Source organism: Thunnus albacares, chromosome 23, assembly GCF_914725855.1.
Source record: "Thunnus albacares chromosome 23, fThuAlb1.1, whole genome shotgun sequence".
NCBI classification, from domain to species: Eukaryota; Metazoa; Chordata; class Actinopteri; order Scombriformes; family Scombridae; genus Thunnus; species Thunnus albacares.
Window position 1 is genome coordinate 20,718,757 of NC_058128.1, and position 20,529 is coordinate 20,739,285.

General features: G+C 41.8%; 1 protein-coding gene across 13 annotated transcripts in view; it reads right to left on the reverse strand.

Moving 5' to 3' along the window:
• Positions 1–20,529, reverse strand: part of nav3 (neuron navigator 3) — a 420,345-nt gene that overhangs the window by 22,698 nt on the left and 377,118 nt on the right. For 9 of the 13 annotated variants that reach the window (XM_044342743.1, XM_044342742.1, XM_044342741.1 and 6 more), the window contains 11 exons: positions 15,600–15,723; positions 13,406–13,715; positions 11,496–12,225; positions 9,759–10,184; positions 8,819–8,860; positions 6,958–7,115; positions 6,129–6,323; positions 5,570–5,622; positions 4,360–4,383; positions 2,671–2,694; positions 2,376–2,453 (listed from right to left, as the gene is read on the reverse strand). In XM_044342743.1, the coding sequence (XP_044198678.1) occupies positions 2,376–2,453; positions 2,671–2,694; positions 4,360–4,383; positions 5,570–5,622; positions 6,129–6,323; positions 6,958–7,115; positions 8,819–8,860; positions 9,759–10,184; positions 11,496–12,225; positions 13,406–13,715; positions 15,600–15,723 (2,164 nt within the window). The remainder of the gene's footprint in view (positions 1–2,375; positions 2,454–2,670; positions 2,695–4,359; positions 4,384–5,569; positions 5,623–6,128; positions 6,324–6,957; positions 7,116–8,818; positions 8,861–9,758; positions 10,185–11,495; positions 12,226–13,405; positions 13,716–15,599; positions 15,724–20,529) is intronic. The other 4 variants (XM_044342737.1, XM_044342735.1, XM_044342736.1 and 1 more) reach the window with 3 other exon arrangements.

Sequence of the window (20,529 nt, forward strand, 5' to 3'; positions counted from 1 at the left end):
TTTCAAAGTAACCTTAAAGACAAGTCAGCGCTGTCTTTCTACCAAGAAGCTGACATTTTGAAAATTCCAGTTTTCACTCATTGGTAACAACATGCAGCGTTGATTTGCACATCACAACCTGTAGGTGTGCGAGAAGTATTTACATGTGCTATGAAAGTATTTGTTACATTATGTGCTTACATGTTTAAGTGTCTCTGACTATAAATTTGCATCTGCACATGTGTGGGTTTGTGCAGGAGTGGAGATGATGAAGTGATGTCTCTGACAGGTCTTGTGCATGGCGCAGCGAGCGTCTGGTTTTAGACTGTGGGTGGAGAACATGTGAGGGGCTGCTGAGGCTGACATTTCCATAGAGTCACACTCCCCACTGGGAGGATAAGATAGCTTACAGCACCAACAGCCCACCACGCTGTCATGTAGACAGAGTGTGATGCAGCCCCAGTACAACACGGCCAGAGATTCAAATCCCAAGGAAGGCTCAGACAGTAGAGTGGGAGTTGAAAAGGACATATGGGTTTCTGTTGTACAAGTGTTTGCATATGGCTTGGCACAGTAAGACATAAGACTGGTAGCCTTTTCCATTGCTGTTTTGATGTTCAGTGACCATGTTGAGGGTCAGGAAATATCAACTACAGATATGGCGAGACACTAAAGTCTCAGATTGTGTCTTGGGTTAAGCTATGGCAACATTAGATGTAAAACATATGTCACAAATGTAAAAGAGATGCATTTTCTCATCTATCTATACTGCTCTTGAATGTTTTTTCTTTGTCCAGTTGTTGCAGTGTCACAGCGTCTCTTTCTCGTTTCTGTTGACTTTCCCTGTCAGCTGCTTGTTGCGTGATGATAACAATCCTGCCAGTAGCTTTCGAAAGCAGCTAGCATCAAATCCTGCCCATGAGGATGCTGCATCAGCAGGTTTTTACTTTACTTCAACAAAAGTGAACTGTGAAGAAAATGCAAGGATTCTCTGTGTTCTTGAAAAACTCAAGTCAATCAGAGGTGGGTGTGCTGAGAGACACTCACTCCAAATATTGACTTCATACTAAAAGCTGCACAATGGTCAAAGTTTGTGCATTAATTTGAATAATTACAGACATGACACCAATGACAGTGACTCATCTTTGGTTCAAGGCTCTTAAGTGGCTTCATTGCCAGTGTCCTGGGGTGGTTACACATCATAAAGCCTGTAACTGTACCTCACTGTGAAGTACAGCCAAAGCTGAGTGTCTAAGGTTTGAGTCATGGCCAGCTACACTGGCAGCCTCTGTACCACAAACACACACTTGTGCACTTCTAAATTAAAAGTAAAATCCACCCTAAATCACCTCAACATTGCTGCAAATGTACTTTGTTTTTCTGAGATTTTCTATTCTGTTATTTGCTGTACTTTTCCAGTTCCAATGGATGCCAGACCCAACATACTGTAGTTAGTGTGATTTCATGTCCATAGGTTATGTTTTAGTGTTCTGACACAGCAACAGCATCCAAACCATAACCATGGAGAACACGCAGGAGACATGACAGACCTCATAGATATATCTAATTGTGGCTGATTCCTTTGAGACTATTCTGTAAATGCAAGGCTGTACACAGTTTAAATGAAGCTCTCTTTGTACAACCAAAACATAAAATGAAAGTGGTTTGACTGTCCCTAACTCATCTATAAAGTCATCTCCTCCTCTTCCATTCGTCAAGTTTGCTAGTAGTTTAGCCTTCAGTTTCAGCTCCGCACAACTTTGTGATCAAAGCGTCGGACCGAAGCGGAGACCCTGTCTGCCTCCACGCTTGATCAGGCGCTTGGCATTGAGGGTTGAGGGGGGCTGAGCCGAGTCAGACGCTGGAGTTTGTCGATCTATCTGCATCTCAGCACAAAGACAGCTTCCTCTGGGGGGTTGGAGGTCTCTGTATCTCTCCACGTTTCACCCACGCATGACGCGCTTGAGTCTAGATTCACTCATCCTCATCTCCCTGCTCTCTTTCCTCGTGCGTCTATCTCTATTTGATTCTCTCTGCTTGGTTGAATTCGGGAGAGGCTCCTGTTCTTGTTGAAACCCCACCGGCTGAGACAAAAGCAAAGAGACAATCCTTCCTGTACGGCAGACACACAAACACACGCGAGAAAACATCCCATCTGAGGACAAGCACTCAAACACGCACGCAAACACGCACCATAAAAAATCAAACAAGCAAAAGCCTAAATACACGCACAGCAGCTTCAAACACAGAGAAGAGGAATTAGTGGGTGTCTTAAAGATTTATATTCCTTCCAGAGCTCCGATAGGAAACGCTCCTTATAAAAGCTTTCTGACAGCGGGTTATCATGCAAATGAGCCGCCTGTTTTGACGGCGTCTTTTGAAGTAAACAAACTCACATTGGCAGCCAGCTGAGACGTCAGGGTCGCCACCTTCTCCTGAGAGGCGTCCAGCTCCCGACGCAGCTTTCTGATTTGCTGGTTTGGGAAGAAAGCACAGAGGTAAATTTACGGATAATGCTCCCGCTTAAAAAAGCCATTAACAAAATAAGAGTGATTGTACTGCAAAGAGGCGTTGAACTTGCAACTCCCATTTTGATAGCTTTGATGTAAAAAAACTGTGCACACTGTTACATGGTAGCACTGTGTGAAAAAAGACTGGGGTGAAGTGTGAACATAAAGTGAGGGGGATTACCGTGGAATTTTGGACTGTTTGGCCCTTGATTGAAAAGAGAAGAGTAAAAATTAACACTATGTTGCATGCCTCCATCAAACAGCATCTACTGATGTGGCTGGAGAGACAGAGGTTATCACAACCCACAGCACTGGTTCTCTCATGGTTAGACTTTGAGCAACAAAACAAAATATACAGGTAAGTATCACACAGGTCATATAGTATTTGCAAATACCTGATAGGATTTACTGTGCAAAGATATGGAAGTTTACCAGACTTTGCAACACAAGTGCACACTGAATATCTTAATACTTAGTTCCAAATCTGACTAATATCTGACTTGGACTGATGATCATGTCTGCTTTTGGATATAATCCATATCTGATACCAGGATGAACTGACAGTGATGTTGACAAGACATTTGCATAGATATTGACAAAGCTTTGATGTTTTAATTTGAACTCAGGTGAGAATTCTCCAAAAGCAAACATCAAGACTTGTTTTGCTTTCTTGTGATTGCTGTATCTCATCCTCCATGCCAATGCCGCTTTGCCAAGTTGCTGTTGTGCCAATAATACAACAAATGTCTCATTTAGATGATGACATATTCAAGACATGTGTAGGTCGCCTGCCTTACAATCTGAATTTGCAGCACATATCAACATGGTTCATATTGGGCACTTTTTTTTAATGCCACTCTGTGGAGGTTTTTGCTTTTGCATGCTAAGTAGTAAACATCAAATGTGTGTCAGTTATGAGAATGAAAGGATCAGAATTGGGTCACTTGTTTTACTTCACAGTGACTGTAATCCATGATTGTCAGTTTGAACTGAATTAGCAGCTCTAAAATCCTTGACTCTACCCACCTGGCATGGGTTAAAATAAACATCACAATGTATTTGCCACTACTGTTTGATCCAAACTTGAATATTTTAGAGCTTACAACACAAATAAAATAGGGACAGAGAAAAGAAAGATTAGAACAGAAATCAGAAAATCAAAACTTAAAATTGGAAAATCAAAGAAGAATCAGTGATAAACTGAACAGGATTGTTGAATGAAGCCAAACAAAAAGAGCCAAAAGGCAGGGCATGCATTACACTTGTGTAGTGAGATTTTTTTGTAATGAGTAAAGTATATAAGTTACGTATCACAATAAGTATGTGTGGTTGTTTATGATCCAGATTAAATAAATGCAAAAGACTTTTTCATAATAAAAAGCAATGCAACATAGAGTTAAACTGCTTAATCATAGGACGTGGTTTTTTTGGTTCAAATGGATCATCTATAAGCGTCCAAGTGGCTTTAAATTGAGATGAACAAATATCACTGTTTTGCTTTGATTGACTCAGACACACAGTCTCTGAATACAGATGCAGTGCAAAAAGACTGAAAGACACACAAACATACACACTCAGAAAAAGAGCCAGCAGTCTCCTAAAGAGCGATGAAACATGCAAGGAGTTTGTTGGATTGAATCTCACATTAAGCAAAAGACATATCCAGTAAGTGAAAAGCTATCTTTGAGATGCCCATGAGCAAGGCACTTAACCCCCGCATGCAGAGCTGCTCAGTGGCCAGCGGTGCAGCGCTGTGGCTGCACTGCTTCAGGGTGTGAACGTCTGTAACTGTATGAATGTGAAGCATGGAGGCGCCAAAGAGAAAAATGCATGCAGACAAACAGACGGACTCGATGTTTCCCCTCCTTACCTCTGAGTGCGCTTTCTCCTCAGTCTGTAAGGAAGAAGCAAACAGAGTTAGCAAAAATTTAAATCATCTGCTGTGTGTGTGTGTGTTGTGTTTAGTCAAGTAACTTTTACAAACTGAATTAGAATATCAAGCATGAGATGCATTCTAATGCCAAAGATTAAAAGAAATGATGAAATGGCCAAACCAAACTTTAATTAAAATGAGATTAAAGTGAGAGAGAATATTACTAGCATTGAAGTGGATAAAATCAGACAGGAAACTTAATGGGACATGGTTTATGATAACCACGAAACAAACAAATTATTTTGACCTGAAGGAAAACTTTGCAAACAAAATGATCTCCATCATTCATCCAGGCCTCTCCTCTGCAAGTGCAATTGGAAACAGGCGGAGGTGGGTAGTAATCGATTCGCCTCCCTAAAACTAATCTGCTGCCTCACTGAACGTGACGACTGGAGCGCTGCCTGTGCTATTAGAGACCAAACACTTGTCCAAAGTCTTATCTGCCAAAGTTACTTTGGAAGCATGCAACTATGGAAAGTTATTTTTTGTCCCTACAAAAACAGAAGGGAGAAGACAGAAAAAGAAGGACAGTGTTCAAGTAAGATTTTATGCTACACTGCATCACTGAGAAGAGCTGAAGGCTTTAAATTTAAGAGTTTTCCAACTTTAAAAATCAGGATGATATCAGCCTAAAAGTGTTTGTCTTTAGTATGGAAATGTTTTCGACTGGGAAAGAAATGTGCACCAGCAATCACTGTTTTGTTTTTTTCAAATGATAAAAAAAATCTAATTACATTTGGAAAAAAGGATTAGAAAGCCAACTTGATTGCTTCATCAGTCTGGAACTCTCAAAAGTGAAGGGGAAAGAAATTTATAAAGTTTATAAAGATACTGATTTCTGTTATAGTGTCTAATATTTGATATTTATATTCATATTCAAATTTCCTCCCAGTCCTCTCAGTTTCAAAACTGAGTGCTATGTGAGAGGATATTTGAGGATTTGGGGGTGTTGGATGCTACAACAAAATAAGGCTATGCAGCTTTAAGGACCATGATGCACTAGTTTTAAATTTATACATTGACTATAACTCTAATTCTGAAAAGGAGTAAATATTACAGAAATATCTGGTGCTTTCCCATTTATCCCTAACAACCAACATGCTACTGTTTCTGTAAGTTTAGGAGGAAAAACTGGCCAGCTACTTACCGCAGAGTACAGTGAAGACGTGCTGGAGACCAGAGACAGTGAAGAGCCATGGACTGTAAGCACAGAGAGAGAGTAATGAGTGATTAATAACTGGCAGGAAAGCAACAGATAAGGTTAGAATTAATGTGAACATACAATACAATAATAATTTTGTAATGTATTTGATCTTTGAACTTAATTTCAATTGTTTTACTATTTATTCTTCATTACTCTGCTACCTAAAAGCACTTGTTAGCAGTGCTAACACAGATGATGTAAGCTGTGCACAGCTATAAGAAGGCAGTGAAAAACTTGATTTGCCTTTTAAAAAGCTGACCTCTATGTGGATACAATACAAAACCCACACAAAAAGCAGAACAGAGCCAAGTCGCTCCCAGCATGAACACACAGTGAGGGGTCATTAAATCTGGTATTAAAGAACTTGATGACTGATGGAACATTGCTTTGGTGAATGCGGCCCTTATATTATTTCTAATGGCTTAAAAAAGTTGGATAATTTTTGGAACACAGTTCATTGAAGGAGTGTGTTAAAGAGCTCAGGTTTGTGAGTGTGTCCTACCTTCGTCAGTGCTGTCCCTGAAGGAGCCGGAGCGGCTAATGGCCCGTGGGCGATCCTCTAGGGAGGTTGCACTGCCACCCAGTGGGTGACCCTCTCCATACAGGTCAAAGGAGTCCTGGGCAGGGATGCTGTTGGAGCGGCTCATGCTGCTGCTGCCTGGTGGCAGGTTATACTGGCTGATGTTAGTGGGGCTCACTGCACAGAGGAAAAAAAATGACACAGTGATCAAGATCAGTGTTGATATTTTGATCCAGTAACATTTACATAGAAAGTTTGCTTTAATGCATGTGTAAAATGCATCATGATGACGTTGCAAATGTAGTAAGTTATTTCTTTATTTCCACATAAAAGAATGTTTTATGAAATTATACAGCACAGTATCATACATATTACTTTCAAGTCCATTTGTGCACTGTGTGTTATATCTTGTTTCATTTTTTTATACACATTTTAGGCACATACAAAAATGTGACAGTTATATTATTCCTAATAAGTCATTGTGGCATCATGAAGAATGACAATGTAAAAATAGTGTAATATGCATGTACAGTATATATCATGAAAGAGAAACACAATAATATTTTAATAATTTTAATGCACACAAATTGTACAAATATAAACAGACTACAAAATAAGTGAGTTATTTTGCACTGATTTTTTTATTTTGTACAGAAACTGCACAAATCCATTTGGCTTTAGATGACTGTATCTACACATTCTGGGCCCTTGTTGGTGTTTTGTGCCCGTAAATTGAGACCCTTGATTCTGAATTATTTCAACCATCCTACAAGTAGCATTCATTCCTTCAGTTAGAGTTGTATAGACTTACACAGGTTGGAGTAGTGGTATTTTCCCGTGGTGGTGCAGGAGGCTCCTGGAGGAGACAGCGGGGATTGGCTGCCGGTGTCCTGAAGCCCTCCTGTTGAATGGGACCTCAACCACTCCTTCCCTTCCTCATGGGATGTCTGCCGTGAGGACGGAGGGTACCTGAAGCCCACAGAGACACTGTAAACTCAATGCTAAGATGCTTTCTGACAGGCAACAATTTTAACAACACATATTTGGGAATCCAGGTAATGACTTTCTGTAGTGATGAAATGAGTGTGGAGCTACACAGCAGAAGCATTTGAGCAGATGGCAAAAAAAACAAAAAAAAAAACATGCAGCCTCATCACACAGACGTTCACATGCATACACACACTCAGTCATATACACACACACACACACACACACACACGCTGCTCAGGCTCAAAGCTTCCAAACACACTGCCACCGCCGTTCATCTCTTCTCCTCCCAGCTCCAAAGTGGCTCAGCAGCAGAAGGCCCCCTTATCGCATGCGTGACAATCGGCCATATTTAATCCTCTGAGGATGATAATTGAGTTTGCACTCATCCCTTTTCAGCACCGTCTTCCTTCCAACGCCCCCATTACTACGCTTGTCACATCTGACCTCGCTCTAGTCCCCCATGCCTGGGCTTCATATTCTCTGCGCCAGGGATTGGGTGTCTAAAGAGTGTGTTGAATGGTGTGACACAGCAGCATTTGCCTCTCACTGGAGTTGAAAGGGAACAACTGAAATATCCAAGGGTCAGTGTTTGACTCAGTGTACTTAGTGCTTACAAAATGCACATGAGCAGGACCAGCACGCTTATTTATATGACTAGAGGGGGTAATTATCAGTCTAAGCTCCTCATGTAGGAAATGTAAAGATCAGGCAAACGAAATGCTGTCTGGTTTGAGATGTGATCAGACGGGCATAAAATCTGTGGTCAGTAAAAAACTGCATATTTCACTGAACATCACATCCAGCAGGCATGAAGTGTAAAGTGCTTTTTAGGCCTGAAAAGAGCTTGAGCTCCAAAAGCCAATGAAATGAAAGAATGGTTTGAAACCAGCATCCAACCTCTCAGCTTCTCACCAGCAGTACTGTATAATTGCCTAGAGAGGCTGTTCCCTGCAGAGGTTGTGCCACTGTGATGAATGGGTTATGGTATTTCTGTCTCTCTCCCAGTAGCCCCAGCTACATTCAAAATATCTATTTTTTAAAATACCCCCCACCCCCAGTCATTTCAGGGAGCTGAAGAAGAACTGCTCTGTCATTGCCGCATTTACTAACGGTGCATGAGATGAGATTCGGATGAGGATGCACACAGAGAGGCAGACATGCAAACAGACAAACACACTCCTGCCCGATCATCTGAGGCTGCATTCATACTGCTTCTGATGCTTTGTCTCATGAAGAGACTCTGAAGAGTAAGAATCTGATCTGGGCTTCAGGATCTCTACAAAATCAGATCCTCACTGTTGTGCAACAGCAGTTTGGTTGAGGGAAAAAAACACTGACAAAGAACTGGAAAGAATTGAAAAAAGTGACTTATTGGGGTTTGGGAAGACAGCTCAGTTCAAAAAGGACAAACAAGGTACCAAACTTTATCTGATATGTCTTACAACAAAGGTGTCTGCATCTGATAGCGACAATTTGGAGCTGAGCACTGAATGCTGCGTAAGATAATCACAAAATTTGGTAATCTACAGATGGTGCCACACCATGCCACACATCCACCAACATGAAAAGAAAACATGGTAGACTCTGAGCGATTATTTCCATGCAAATGTATAATTATGATCGATGCGCATGAATAAAAGAAAAACAGCTGAGAATGAGATCTGGCTGCAGATGTGTTGTACCTCAGTCTCTTTTTGGGAAGCGTGTTTCTGTCAAGAGGCATGCTGTTAAAACACAGAGGATGAGTGAATTAGATGAACACCAGAGAACATTTGTTTTTGTGACATATGAGAAAGAGACTTTCTTCACATTTTACAAACTCGACCTTTGACACATATACACGTATGCGGACACACACACACACACATTCAATGAAGAAAACATTAAAGACATTCACTAATGCATCACAGCACAACAAACAACAGACAACAAATATAAAACACAGGCAACATTTAAATCAATTGTTTCATTTTTGAGACATACAGCTACACTAGGAAGGGGCGATAAACTGGTGCCCTGTTTATTCTTTGTTCTGTGGTATATGGCATGCACGGTGTGTGGACAAAACAATGGACACACCCTAATAAAGACTTCTCATGGGAATGAGCATCTGAAATGATCTGAACCTAATGTGGTACTTTTTCTGGCATGGCAGTGGGTCCGTGAGTAACACTGTCTCTCATTAAGCTCCCATAAACACCAAGATAAGCTAAGTGAAGTCAGTGCAATGACTATCTGGTAAAACATTAGCAGGTTAAATGGGTTGAAGGATAGTGAAAGGGTTAGACTCTGGAAAACTGCTTGTCATTAGCTGAATGTTGTGATATTATATGGGGAAACTTCCATTAAGACAGCTGCACATCTGTTTGGCTACACCCAATATGTGCATTTTTAAACAGGATTATATTTTTGATAATACCAAAACCATGCCAGGAAAAGAAACTTAAATTCAAAAAACTGTGTGCTGGATGACTTTGTTTATAATCATTATGATTATTATAATTTAGGCTTCCTCTGCATTGTGTGTCTATGTCTTAGGGTAGGGAGGTGCATTCTTTTTGTCTGTGTTCTCAAATGAAACAATGAATACGATTCTGCCCAATCGTATTCCCTGTTACTCACCCCTCAGACAGGGTGGACTTGACACTGCCGGTTCGTGTAACCTTGGGCCCATGGTGGCCCAGCGGCAGATCAATGGACTCAGAGCTGGTGTGCAGACTGGTCATGCTTTGGCAGCTCAGTGTGTCCTTGCTGCCAGCTGATGAGCTACAGGCAGGCCAGGGCCGAGCGTTGGAGGGCAAGGAGAGGCCAGAGGCCGGGCTGGAGGCCAGGGAGTCAGTGCACAGGTCTGGGGTTTTACCGTACAGTGGGCTGCTGCCACCGCTCAGGCCGCCAGCGCTGCCCAGGCTCCCCGTGCCAGAGGAGGGCGAGTCCAGACTGGCCTGCCTCGCCAGCGTGCCGTGGGGGCTGCCCAGTAATGAGGGGCACTTGCCAGAGTCGGGCGTGCCCGGAGAGCTGGCCTTGCTGCTGGCTTTGGTGCCAAACAATCTGAGGGTAGAGAGGTGGGTGCAGTCATTTAGAAATGCTCAAAGAACATGTGCTGAGCATCTGCAGGATCCATACTGAAAAATGAAGGGCTTTGCTATACTTTGGGGTTGAGAAAGTAGATTAAATTGTGGTTATCTCACAGACCTGCTGTATAGTACATATAAAATGTTACTGGATTGGTCACAAGCATCAAGAAGTAAATGCTCAAGGATCAGTCAAGTGAAAAACAGCTACTAAAACATCCACACATCTTATTGTAACACCAACTTCTCACTGCAGATGAAAATACTGAGTGCACTTCCCAACACATTCATCCCTTGCAGCAAACTCCACCTCATTTCAGCTGCGGACTCTCAGTAATTTACATCGACACATCTGCTTTCACAGCTTTGGCGTTGCAACCCCGTGACTTTAAATAACCCAATCTGTTAGGCCACTCAACCCTGTTTGCCTCCCACATATGCTCAAACAGCCTGCTACTCAGCTTGCGCCTGTCCCAGTCTGTCATCGCAATCACACAAAATATATAGGTGACGCTCTCTTGAGGAGAAAAAAAAAAAAAAGCTTGAAGACATGCAGATGAAACAGGTCAGCTTGACTGATCGGATGGGACGGATGTTTGGACACGCCTGCCGAACGCATGCTTCTAATGAGCCAGGACTGGCGTGCAGAGAAACTCCTGTCTCCTGCCTGTTCTGATCAAGACTGCTCAACTAGATTTGTCTGACCTGAATGAATGAAAAGCCATCAGATGTTCATCTTCAGGGAAAAGATATGTTTCGTCTGCAGTGGCTTATCACCTACACCAGGGAACAATCTTTGCAGCCGAGTAAACTCACTCAATCAATTTTCCTATGAAGGTGTTGAAATATGATTTATTGTGTCTTATATTCATTTTGCGCATCCAGAGGTATCTAAAGTTGATAGAGGTGACAGACTGTTTTTTAAGCCATGGTGAAAGTTTGTGGATGACAACTTCAATAAATGCCCCTATCTGTTACAGGAGTCTGGGAAACAGCCTGCATCAGAAAAACATTGCAGAGTATCACAAACATCAGTTTATCATCATAAATAAATAAAAAAACAACTCAAATTATGGTTCTGAACTACTTGTTTCGATGACATTGGATGAATCTCTTTAAAATATAACCTAAAGTTCCATTTGCATGCTTGCTGTACTGTAAAGACATCACTTTTGGCTAATAGTCAAGGGACTGAAAATAAATGTGGTGAAATGCTTGATTCACGTCATCATGTATGATGAAGGACAAAGACAGAATGAAAGCAATAGGCATGTTTTGTGTGTCTGACCTGCGGAAGGTAGGAGAAGCAATATCAGGGTACTTGGAGCCCGGCTGCCTGAGGCCTGACTGGCCTGCTGAAGTGGAGGTGGGGCTGGACTTGGGGGAGGTGGATAGTCCTGCTGCTGGGTCCTGGTCTGACACTGCCACTTTCTCCTTGTCTGTCTGGTTGATGGTGATGGGACTGGAGCGGTCTGAGCCCACTTTTCCTGCGTCCCTGCGTTTGGCGCCCGCTGGCGTCGCTGCCCCTCCAGCTGACTTGCCACTGACGTTTGAGTCGATGCTGCTGGAGCTGGAGCGGTGCCCGCTGCGCCCTGCCGCCACCCCACTGGAGGATTTGGCTGGTCTGGGGAGAGAGCGATACTGCAGGGGCACTTTGGAGCCTCCGCAGCTGAGCAAAATGCCATCATCCTGGGGCTGTGAGCCATCCAGGCTGGTCTTACGCACACCACCAATGCCTGCACCTTTGCCGAGGGCAGCTGAGGATTTGGGTGCCTTGCCCAGGGTGGCTGAGCCACTGGTGAGTGTTGCACCACTGGAGGTGATTAGGGTGCCACTGGGACCAGGGATCTTCTTGTATCCAAAAGAACCTGTGGTGGGTGGGCGTCCAATGCCAGAGGGGGGTTTCTTGCCTTCATCTCCACTACTCTTCCCAGCATCTGAGGGTGAGCGCTGGATGCCAGCTGAACTCTTGGAAGGCGCCTTGCCCTTCTCTGAGGCTTTAGCATCATCAGTTTTGCCTGTCAATTTGCATAAACACTTATTAGCACAAATACAAAAACATTACCCTCAGCAGATTCTTGGCCCAGCACTTGTTTTTATCATCTGTGATGCCACAGAGCAGGAAAAGCCAAATTACTGTAAATACTGGCCAACAGCCAGAACCCTGTTTATCACAGCTCAGCTACATTGAAAACCAATACTTATCTGCAACAAAGCTGCTAAACCTGCTGAATGGACTGAAAACTTAAGTTTCTAAGTATACGTATCAGTGAAAAGAATCATTAAATATCTTTTGGGCAGAGGCAACAAATCTGTTGCAGCTTATAACTTTCCATTCCAATCATGTTCTTTCAAAATCCTTATTGTTATGAAGGTGAAGCAAATTATTGCTAGGTCACTTTAATGAATTGTAAGTGAATTTTACTGTGTTAAAGCATTTTAGCGATTACAGAGCTTATGAAAAAAGGTCTAAAGCATAATTTGAGATGCATCTGTTGGTGTCAATGTAGATAGTCCAGGTTTCTTTAAAGTCCCACTGAAATGAAAAATACATTTTTCCCAGTTTTAATCTCATGTCCCTGTGTTGATTGATCAATTATCTCTTGTTATATGCCAAATGTGTGTCAAAAAAAACAGTATCTGAGAATTTCACATCAAAATCCCTGTCTTTTCTCTTCCTGTGAAACAGTTTCAAATGTTTGATGACTCATCCTGCACTCAGGGTTTACAAAAGTTCATCCACTCAAATGTGACTTTGGGCGAGTAGCTAGCCACACCGGTCACATAAAGCACACACGGATTGTGGGTCAATATGGACAAATAGGAAGAGATGTCTGTTTGGATATCAGTGGGCAAATACTTTGTTTTCATTTCCAAAACAATGTGGCTGAGGTCTAATTCACCCATCTCTCCCTCTTCCTCCTAATCTAACAACAGGTGAGGAGGTGTGTGTGTGGAGCCAACAGTCCTCTGTAGCTCCGTTTCTCTCTGCAGCTACGTATCGCACTTAACTCTAAACCCCACCCACTTTTTAAAGCAGTCCAATCAAATGCGAAGGATTTGACTGAAATCCCTCTTGTAACTGTACACAAATCAAATATTCAGTTCCACTGGGAAATACATAATGCACTTCATTTCCACTGACAAATAAAGATTAAAAATTGGTCAAGGATGAAGACAATGTGTTGAGTCTCCTACCAGGTGTTTTGAGGGAGGCAGAGGTACTCTTTGTCCTGGGTGGCGTGATGCCCACCTGGGCCGTCATGCCCCTCCTCAACGAGCCAGTCTGGGACATCTGGGCCAGTGCAGCGGCCTTCTGACCAGCATCCTCATACTGGCCCTGGGCTTGGGAGGAAGATGAGGATGAGGAAGGCTTCCAGCGGGAGGAGCCGCTGCTGGGGTCCATGCTTGCATCCAGCTCCTCCTCCACCTTCTTCAAGTCCTCGGCTCCGGCCCAGCTGCTGCTCACCTCCTGCTCTGCATGCTTGGACCTGCTTCCTCTCTGGGACTGGGGGGTGGGGGTGGGTGTCAGAGGAAGAATATGAAGAGATGAATAGATAGTTCAGTAAAATAATGACACTATGATATCCTGAGTTTGAATCTGTCCTGGCAGCCAACTCTTAAAACCCGAATGTTGTAGTTTGCTTGATTGTACTGGTGGTCAGAGTTTTAAAATAGTACCTGCTCACCACTGCAGTACCATGTAATGAAAGTGCAATATCTGCAATAAATAAGGAGGTAAAGGCAACACACTTGCACAGTAATTACCAGTTTCAAGCATTCAGTTATTCTCACAGTACACTGAAAATAACTAAGGCATATCTGGTAGGTAGGAAGTCAATCTAAAAGTTATAGTATTCCTTAGAAAATGGTCAGAAATGATTTAAAGTACTATTAATAGTTAATAGTCAAAAACATTGTGAAACTCTGGTATGGTCCTTTAAGAAGTGTTATTTAATATCACATAGCCAGCACAAAGAAATGTAAGTCTATAGATAAACAGAGCAGCGGGGTGTGTGTCTGTGTGTGAAGTCGTAGCTATCTTTGGAATCACCCATGTCCAGATCTCCTCTTTTGGGATGCACACAAACACACCCACCCACACAAACACACACCCACGGCAGTGATAACCAGCCTACCTTGACAGATGGCCAGTCTCCCTAGCAACGCCAGAGTCTCTTAAGAGCCCAGTCTGTTGAGTATTTCATGAGGGGCCAAAGATACTTGGCAGAATACAGCAAAAGCCTCTGAGGAGAGCTGAGCAGTGGCCGTCAGTCCGCGGCTAATTCTCTCAGCTGTGATTTCAGAGCTTGCACACAGACCGCTCTTGGTTTCATGCTAAACCAGCTGGCTTGTAACTCAGCATTTGAATGGGGAGTTAAGTTAAATCTGTTTTTTCAAAAAAACTTTTTTTTTTTAATCTTTCAATGAAACTTTTATATAATTGTTTCTATCAGTGTTTTATGCTATCCCTTGTTATTTAAATTAGTCATAAGTGTTTTTATATCATGTTTTTATTAAAGTGCTTAAGATTTTCATCAAATCAACCCCAGTTTTTGATGCTATTAACCACTCAATGTATTTACACTCTATGATTACCTCTCTATATAGTTAGTTTTTATTGTTAGTGGCAGAGTGCGCCATTCCCTACAAGAGATTCCCACGTACTGTAAAGATGTGTGTCATCCAGCATTATCATTTGTAATTTTGTCTCAGTGATATTAGTCTTACCGGTTATTGTTCACTTTCCTAATACCATATCACAGCTGTACTGAGTTTCTGCTAATGCTGAGTGAACATTTCCTACTGCTGCTAGTTCATACTAAAAGCATTCAATGTTGAAACCAAGGAGAGCTTTTACTGTGAAGCAATCTACTATATTTGTCACTGAGTTTAGTATTAACAGCTATAATGCGTCTTCAAAACAATGGTCATTCTCAGCACATTTTAACAGTGAATCATCATTAATTTTTTAGGGGGGTAATGGAACACGAAGGAGCAGCCACAGCGAGCTGTTAGATGATGCAGAGTGAAATCATATTGCAGTTGCTCACAGGATCAAAGGGGAAAAAAAAGAATATTATCGACTGAGTTCTTTAATAAAACAATTGTTTGGCTGCACTGTAAACAGGTACACCAGTTGCTCCTCTGTTGTATTTCTGACACATTAATTGCTCAATGAGTGTTTGCTGTAGTATTAAACCACAGGTGTCCCCAAATCAACCAGGACTAAAATCTTAAGGATTATAACTTTAAAATGTAAAGTTAACTAAACAAGCCAAAAAATAAGTTCCCATCATCTTGTAAAAAGACTAACTAATCCTGCGTAACATCAGCTGCAGATTCTAGGTGCCAAGGACGGATACTAAACAATCGGCGCTCGTGTCCTTACCTGTGCTCCCTTGCTTTTGCGTGACGAGCTGACGGCGGAGTAGGCTGGTGTGTTCAGATCATCAGTGCTGATGTTGTCCAGCGTGTCGCTCAGCCCGCTGCTCACTGAGCTGCTGTCGTCCCAGCTGCGTGAGGAGAGGAACGGAAGAGAAGGAAGAGTAGATCGGGTGAGACTGAGATTGACAGAGGAAGAGAATAACAGCAGGCGGATCAAAGTTCATTTTTGTTTTGAAGCCTCTTGGTATTAATAGTAGAATTCTGAACACACACACAGCAGTTCTCTGTGCTTTACTAACAAGCACACTGGCTGCATGCTCATCATCTCTCGACACTATTTAAATCTTTATTTAAAATGTCACTGAAGGATTGCAGCCAAAAAAAATTGTGCTGTAATGAAGTCATATTCACTTTCTCACTGTCCAATCACCAGCTACACCATCAGACTCGCAGATGCTCAATTTGTCTCATCAAACAGCTGTGCTCCTTTTTGGGCACCATTGACTTGTGGGTATTTGAGTTCTTTTTTTTTTTGTTTAAAAAAAAAAGGATTTGGCTCATTAATTGTTAAGCTCCTCATTAACTCTGAGAGTGAGGAGGAATAAAAGGATATTCATTAACACCGTAATTATTTAAGGCTGACAGACACCCAGACCTCCCCAAGTGAGGAGTGTATGGATCAAACAACAATCATTTCCACACACTCTGTTTAATTACAACACAATTACATGTCTGAAAACTCCTGAAATGTGTTTCTGTAATTTGCAAACCCATTTTCTGCTATCAGCATCAATAAATCACCTTTAATAATAATATATTAACTCTACTTCACTTTCATTGTGCCATTTCTCTCTCTCTCTGTCTCTCTCTCTCTCTCTTTCTCACACACACACACACACACACACACACACACACATACACAGACACACACAAAGAATGACAGTCAGCCAGCACCACAGCTGTTACAGCACACATTCACATGTAGAGTAGACACACAGAGTCCTTGCTCATACAAGTTGGTTTCCATGCCAACCTGCCAAGTCTCATCTGCATGTGTGTTTGCTTTTGTTTGTGTGCATGTGTATGTGTGTATGTGTGTGTGTGTGTGTGTGTATGAGACCCCACCCTAACTAATAGGACCAAATATCCTGAAGAGTTTAATTTAAATCTGGAAGGAAAAATGAATGGATCCACCATAGTGTAGCAGACACACACACACACACACACACACACACACACACACACACACACACACACACACACACAGATGACAATCAATACAAACAAAATGACTGTTCACACAACCACGCACTGTGATCCCCATCAGTGGCAGATAACAACAAAGAGTTTTATTCATACAGCCCACAATTTACTTTACCAACAGATCCAAAAGCACTTTCATCTGACGTGAATTTTCAGTCTGACTGATCCCAAACACACCCTGTATTCAAAATGATTTTTTAAATAAAAAATGAAAACAACTTCCAGAAGGTAATTACACTTTTTCGACAAGTCAATTCAGACTCGCCATCTATAATTCATCAGAGATGAGGATGAAACCCGAAGGCAGGCTGAAAATGAGAGAATAATGACTCAATTTTAAAAGGATCACAAAGAGGGAAGGGAGGGAAGAAAAATGTGGGCGAGCTGGTGATGTGCGGATGTGTAGCTGTCTGGGGAAGATAATGGCGTTATTGATTTTTTTGAAGTTTGTTCAGAAAATCAATAACCATAAAAGTTATGCATAAAACACGCATGCCATTCATTATCTACAAAGCATCCTTTTAATAAATACTTAGTGTTAATAGGCATGAAAATAAAGAAACAAATGTCTTAACATTAAACAATCTCGCTACCTGTAGCAACCTGTAAAAGGCTGTTGCCTTGGTGCCTGCCCATGGTGGCATTATTTTCCCGCTCATCTGCCGACAAGTGCAGCATTACAGCGGTAGTGAAAAGGTAGGATAGCTAGCCAGTGTTCTTTTTTGCTTTATTTCAAGAACAACTGACAATGGCAGAAGCGAAAAACGTAGGTTGTCTTGTATTCGCCTCTTTCAGCCATCTTCGACAAACAAATTTGGTTTTTTTCTTCAAAAAAGAACCAAGCAGTGTGCACTCACTGCTTCCAAAATGTTGTGTTCCGAACTTCAAGTGTAAAACATAATTTTGAAACAAGGCACGAGAAAAACTTCAAAGATAAGGCTGATAAAGTTGAATCAATCAAGAGGGCAGGAGTGTGTTTACAACCCTATGTACCGCCAAAAACTGAGAGCAGCTATAAAGTCATGCAGTGCATTGCTAAACGTGGGAAGCCATTCTCCGATGGAGAGTATATAAACAAGGCTTCATCAACAGGATCAAAGAAATGCCAGTTTCTGCAAGAACTGTAGAGGAACATTACCAACATGGCTGAAAACATAAGGCACCAGCAAACTCTTGCATTGAAAGATGCTTCAGTATTCAACATAGCTCTTGACAAGAGTGTGGATGTAAACGACAGTCCACTTCTAGCAATGGTTACCAGATATTGCGACAGAGTTATTGGACAGTATTCACATGGATTTACCACTCCATGGCAGTGTCAGGTGGCTGAGTGGCTGTAAGGTTAGCGACCCTCTGGTCCATGCATATTCACCTGACACCTGTAAAAGATTTGTAATGAATGTAGCGCAGAGCTGACACCTTGCGACCCAGTTGTCCACTGATGCAGTGGGAAATTGATTTGAGCTTATGACAGCTAGAATGAGCAGCATTTATCTTCACAGCCAAAATCTGACCAGGTCTATGACTCATAACTGCAGGTTTTGTTTTAGAAACATTATAGCCATATATAATATGTTCGAACGATGCAGAATTTTAGCCTGAGAAAATAAAACATCCCATTTCTCTAAGTTTTTTGTGTTGTCATGAGGATAAATTTAAAAAAAAAACTCGATTGGATTCTGTTTACACCAGCACAAACCATAAAAAAGAAAACAGGCAAAATAAAACAGGTAATGGGCCTTTCTGTTATTGAATGTCAATGCCACTTTCTCATTTTGCCATCCTTAATCTATCATTTTGAGGTTTCATTTTTCTTCAATTCAAATCCATTATCGGAGAAGCATCTCAGAGATGGATGTTTAAACCACAGAGTAGCTGGTCATACAAAAAAATAAATTGCATCGCGCCTGTCAATCTGAGCTTTGGGGCTATGTGTCTACAGCTTAACCACAGTTCCTCAATAAAAAAAGAGGTGCGGAGCAGCGTGAGCGGAGCTCTGATATCAAACAGAAGTCGAACCCTGTCTTTGCTGAGTGGGTTTCTGCACACACTAGGCTTTTGCAAACAAAGCCTGTGGAAGTCGATGGCTTTGAAACATGCCTGGCTTGTTTCCCTTTAATCATTTCCTCTCATCTGCACTTAAGCCTGCCTTCGCTGATACTGTGGCTTTGTTTTGAGTTGTAGGCAGCATCATTTGACAGCAGCTGAGACTCCCTCAAAGAAGACAACAGCATCAAGGTTAAATGGGCAGTTGGTGCAGGGCGGGGCTTTTAAGTTTTGGCAGCGACAGGGCCTGCCAGGTCACCTTGACAATCTGATTTAAAGTTACCCCTCTGCTCGGCACTGCTTGTCAAAGCCTCAGAAGTGTCAGGAGAGTTGCAGTGTACTGCTGCTTCCTCTGAGACCAGCCTTCAGTGCGTGACAGATAGCAGGGGCAGACAAATTTAATGCTCTCAACAAAATGAGCCAGTCCAAAGTCACTTGGCTACACTCCAAAAGTCAGCGTTTGCCAGCAGATATACAAAAAGCTCCATTCTATGTTATTATATTTATTTGGTCTAAAAATACTGGTCCAAAGAGCATATATGCATCACATTCTCAGAGAAACACTCTTTAAGCAGAGATCAAAGACACAGATGGTCTTTTACCAGTGCTGATTGCTCCTCATGCCTAATTGCACACCTCAAATATCATTCAAGCTTTCTTAAAGTGAGAAAAGGTTCATTTTGTCCACATCACTATTCATTTCCTCCAAACCGAGACAAATTAAACTTGATAACATGAAGTGCTGCACATTTACTTGGGTAATACAAAAAGGGGAATGTTAAAGCAGCAGTGAGAAGACGCTTACTGTTGGAGTCTATCATCATAATGTGCAAAGCGGAGGCAGATGGCTGCAGAGGAGCTCACTGACTTCCAATTCTTATCTAAACATGAGAATAATTTTGCGCTGGCTGCAGCATATCACTCTTTCCTCCTGGGGTGGTCTCTCTGATACAGTGCTGAAAATCTTCTTTCTAGAGAATGAGTATGAACTGTGGGCAATACAATTAAAACTATTTCTCAGTTCATTTTTGATTAATTAACATAATGAGTTGTAGTGAATGGCCTTTGTAAAGATGTCCTTTGGCTTTCGGACTTACACCTGTAAATGTAATTCTTGAAGCTAATTTAAGCTCAATAATTGAAGCTAATTTAGTTAATTACCAATCTGAGTTACTATAATGGGACACAAAAAAGCAGAACCAAGTTGCTGAATGGGAATGCAAACAATGGACAGATTCTCTAGAATTAATCAGGTGACATATCCTCAATGTTCACAACTTTTTGTGAAGATTTCTTCCAGGCTGCCTGGAAAGTCTGATAATGCTGTAGCAATAATTACAGGACTAGAAGGCAAAATACATGTGGATTGGCTGGTGCTCTCTCCCACAGCAACCATTGAGGTCCTCTTGAACAGGGCAATTTAAGAAGCCTCAAGTATACTATCTTTGATTTTGATTTACTGACAACATCCTAATATATTCATAAAAACACAACATATTGGACTTTGTCAGGGATAAAAAGATAAAGTCCTGGACTTATTTCCATCATTGTCCCTGGTGTTTACACAGTCCACCAACCTTTATAAAGATGGAAACATTCAGCATTCAGTGTCTGTCTTTAAGATA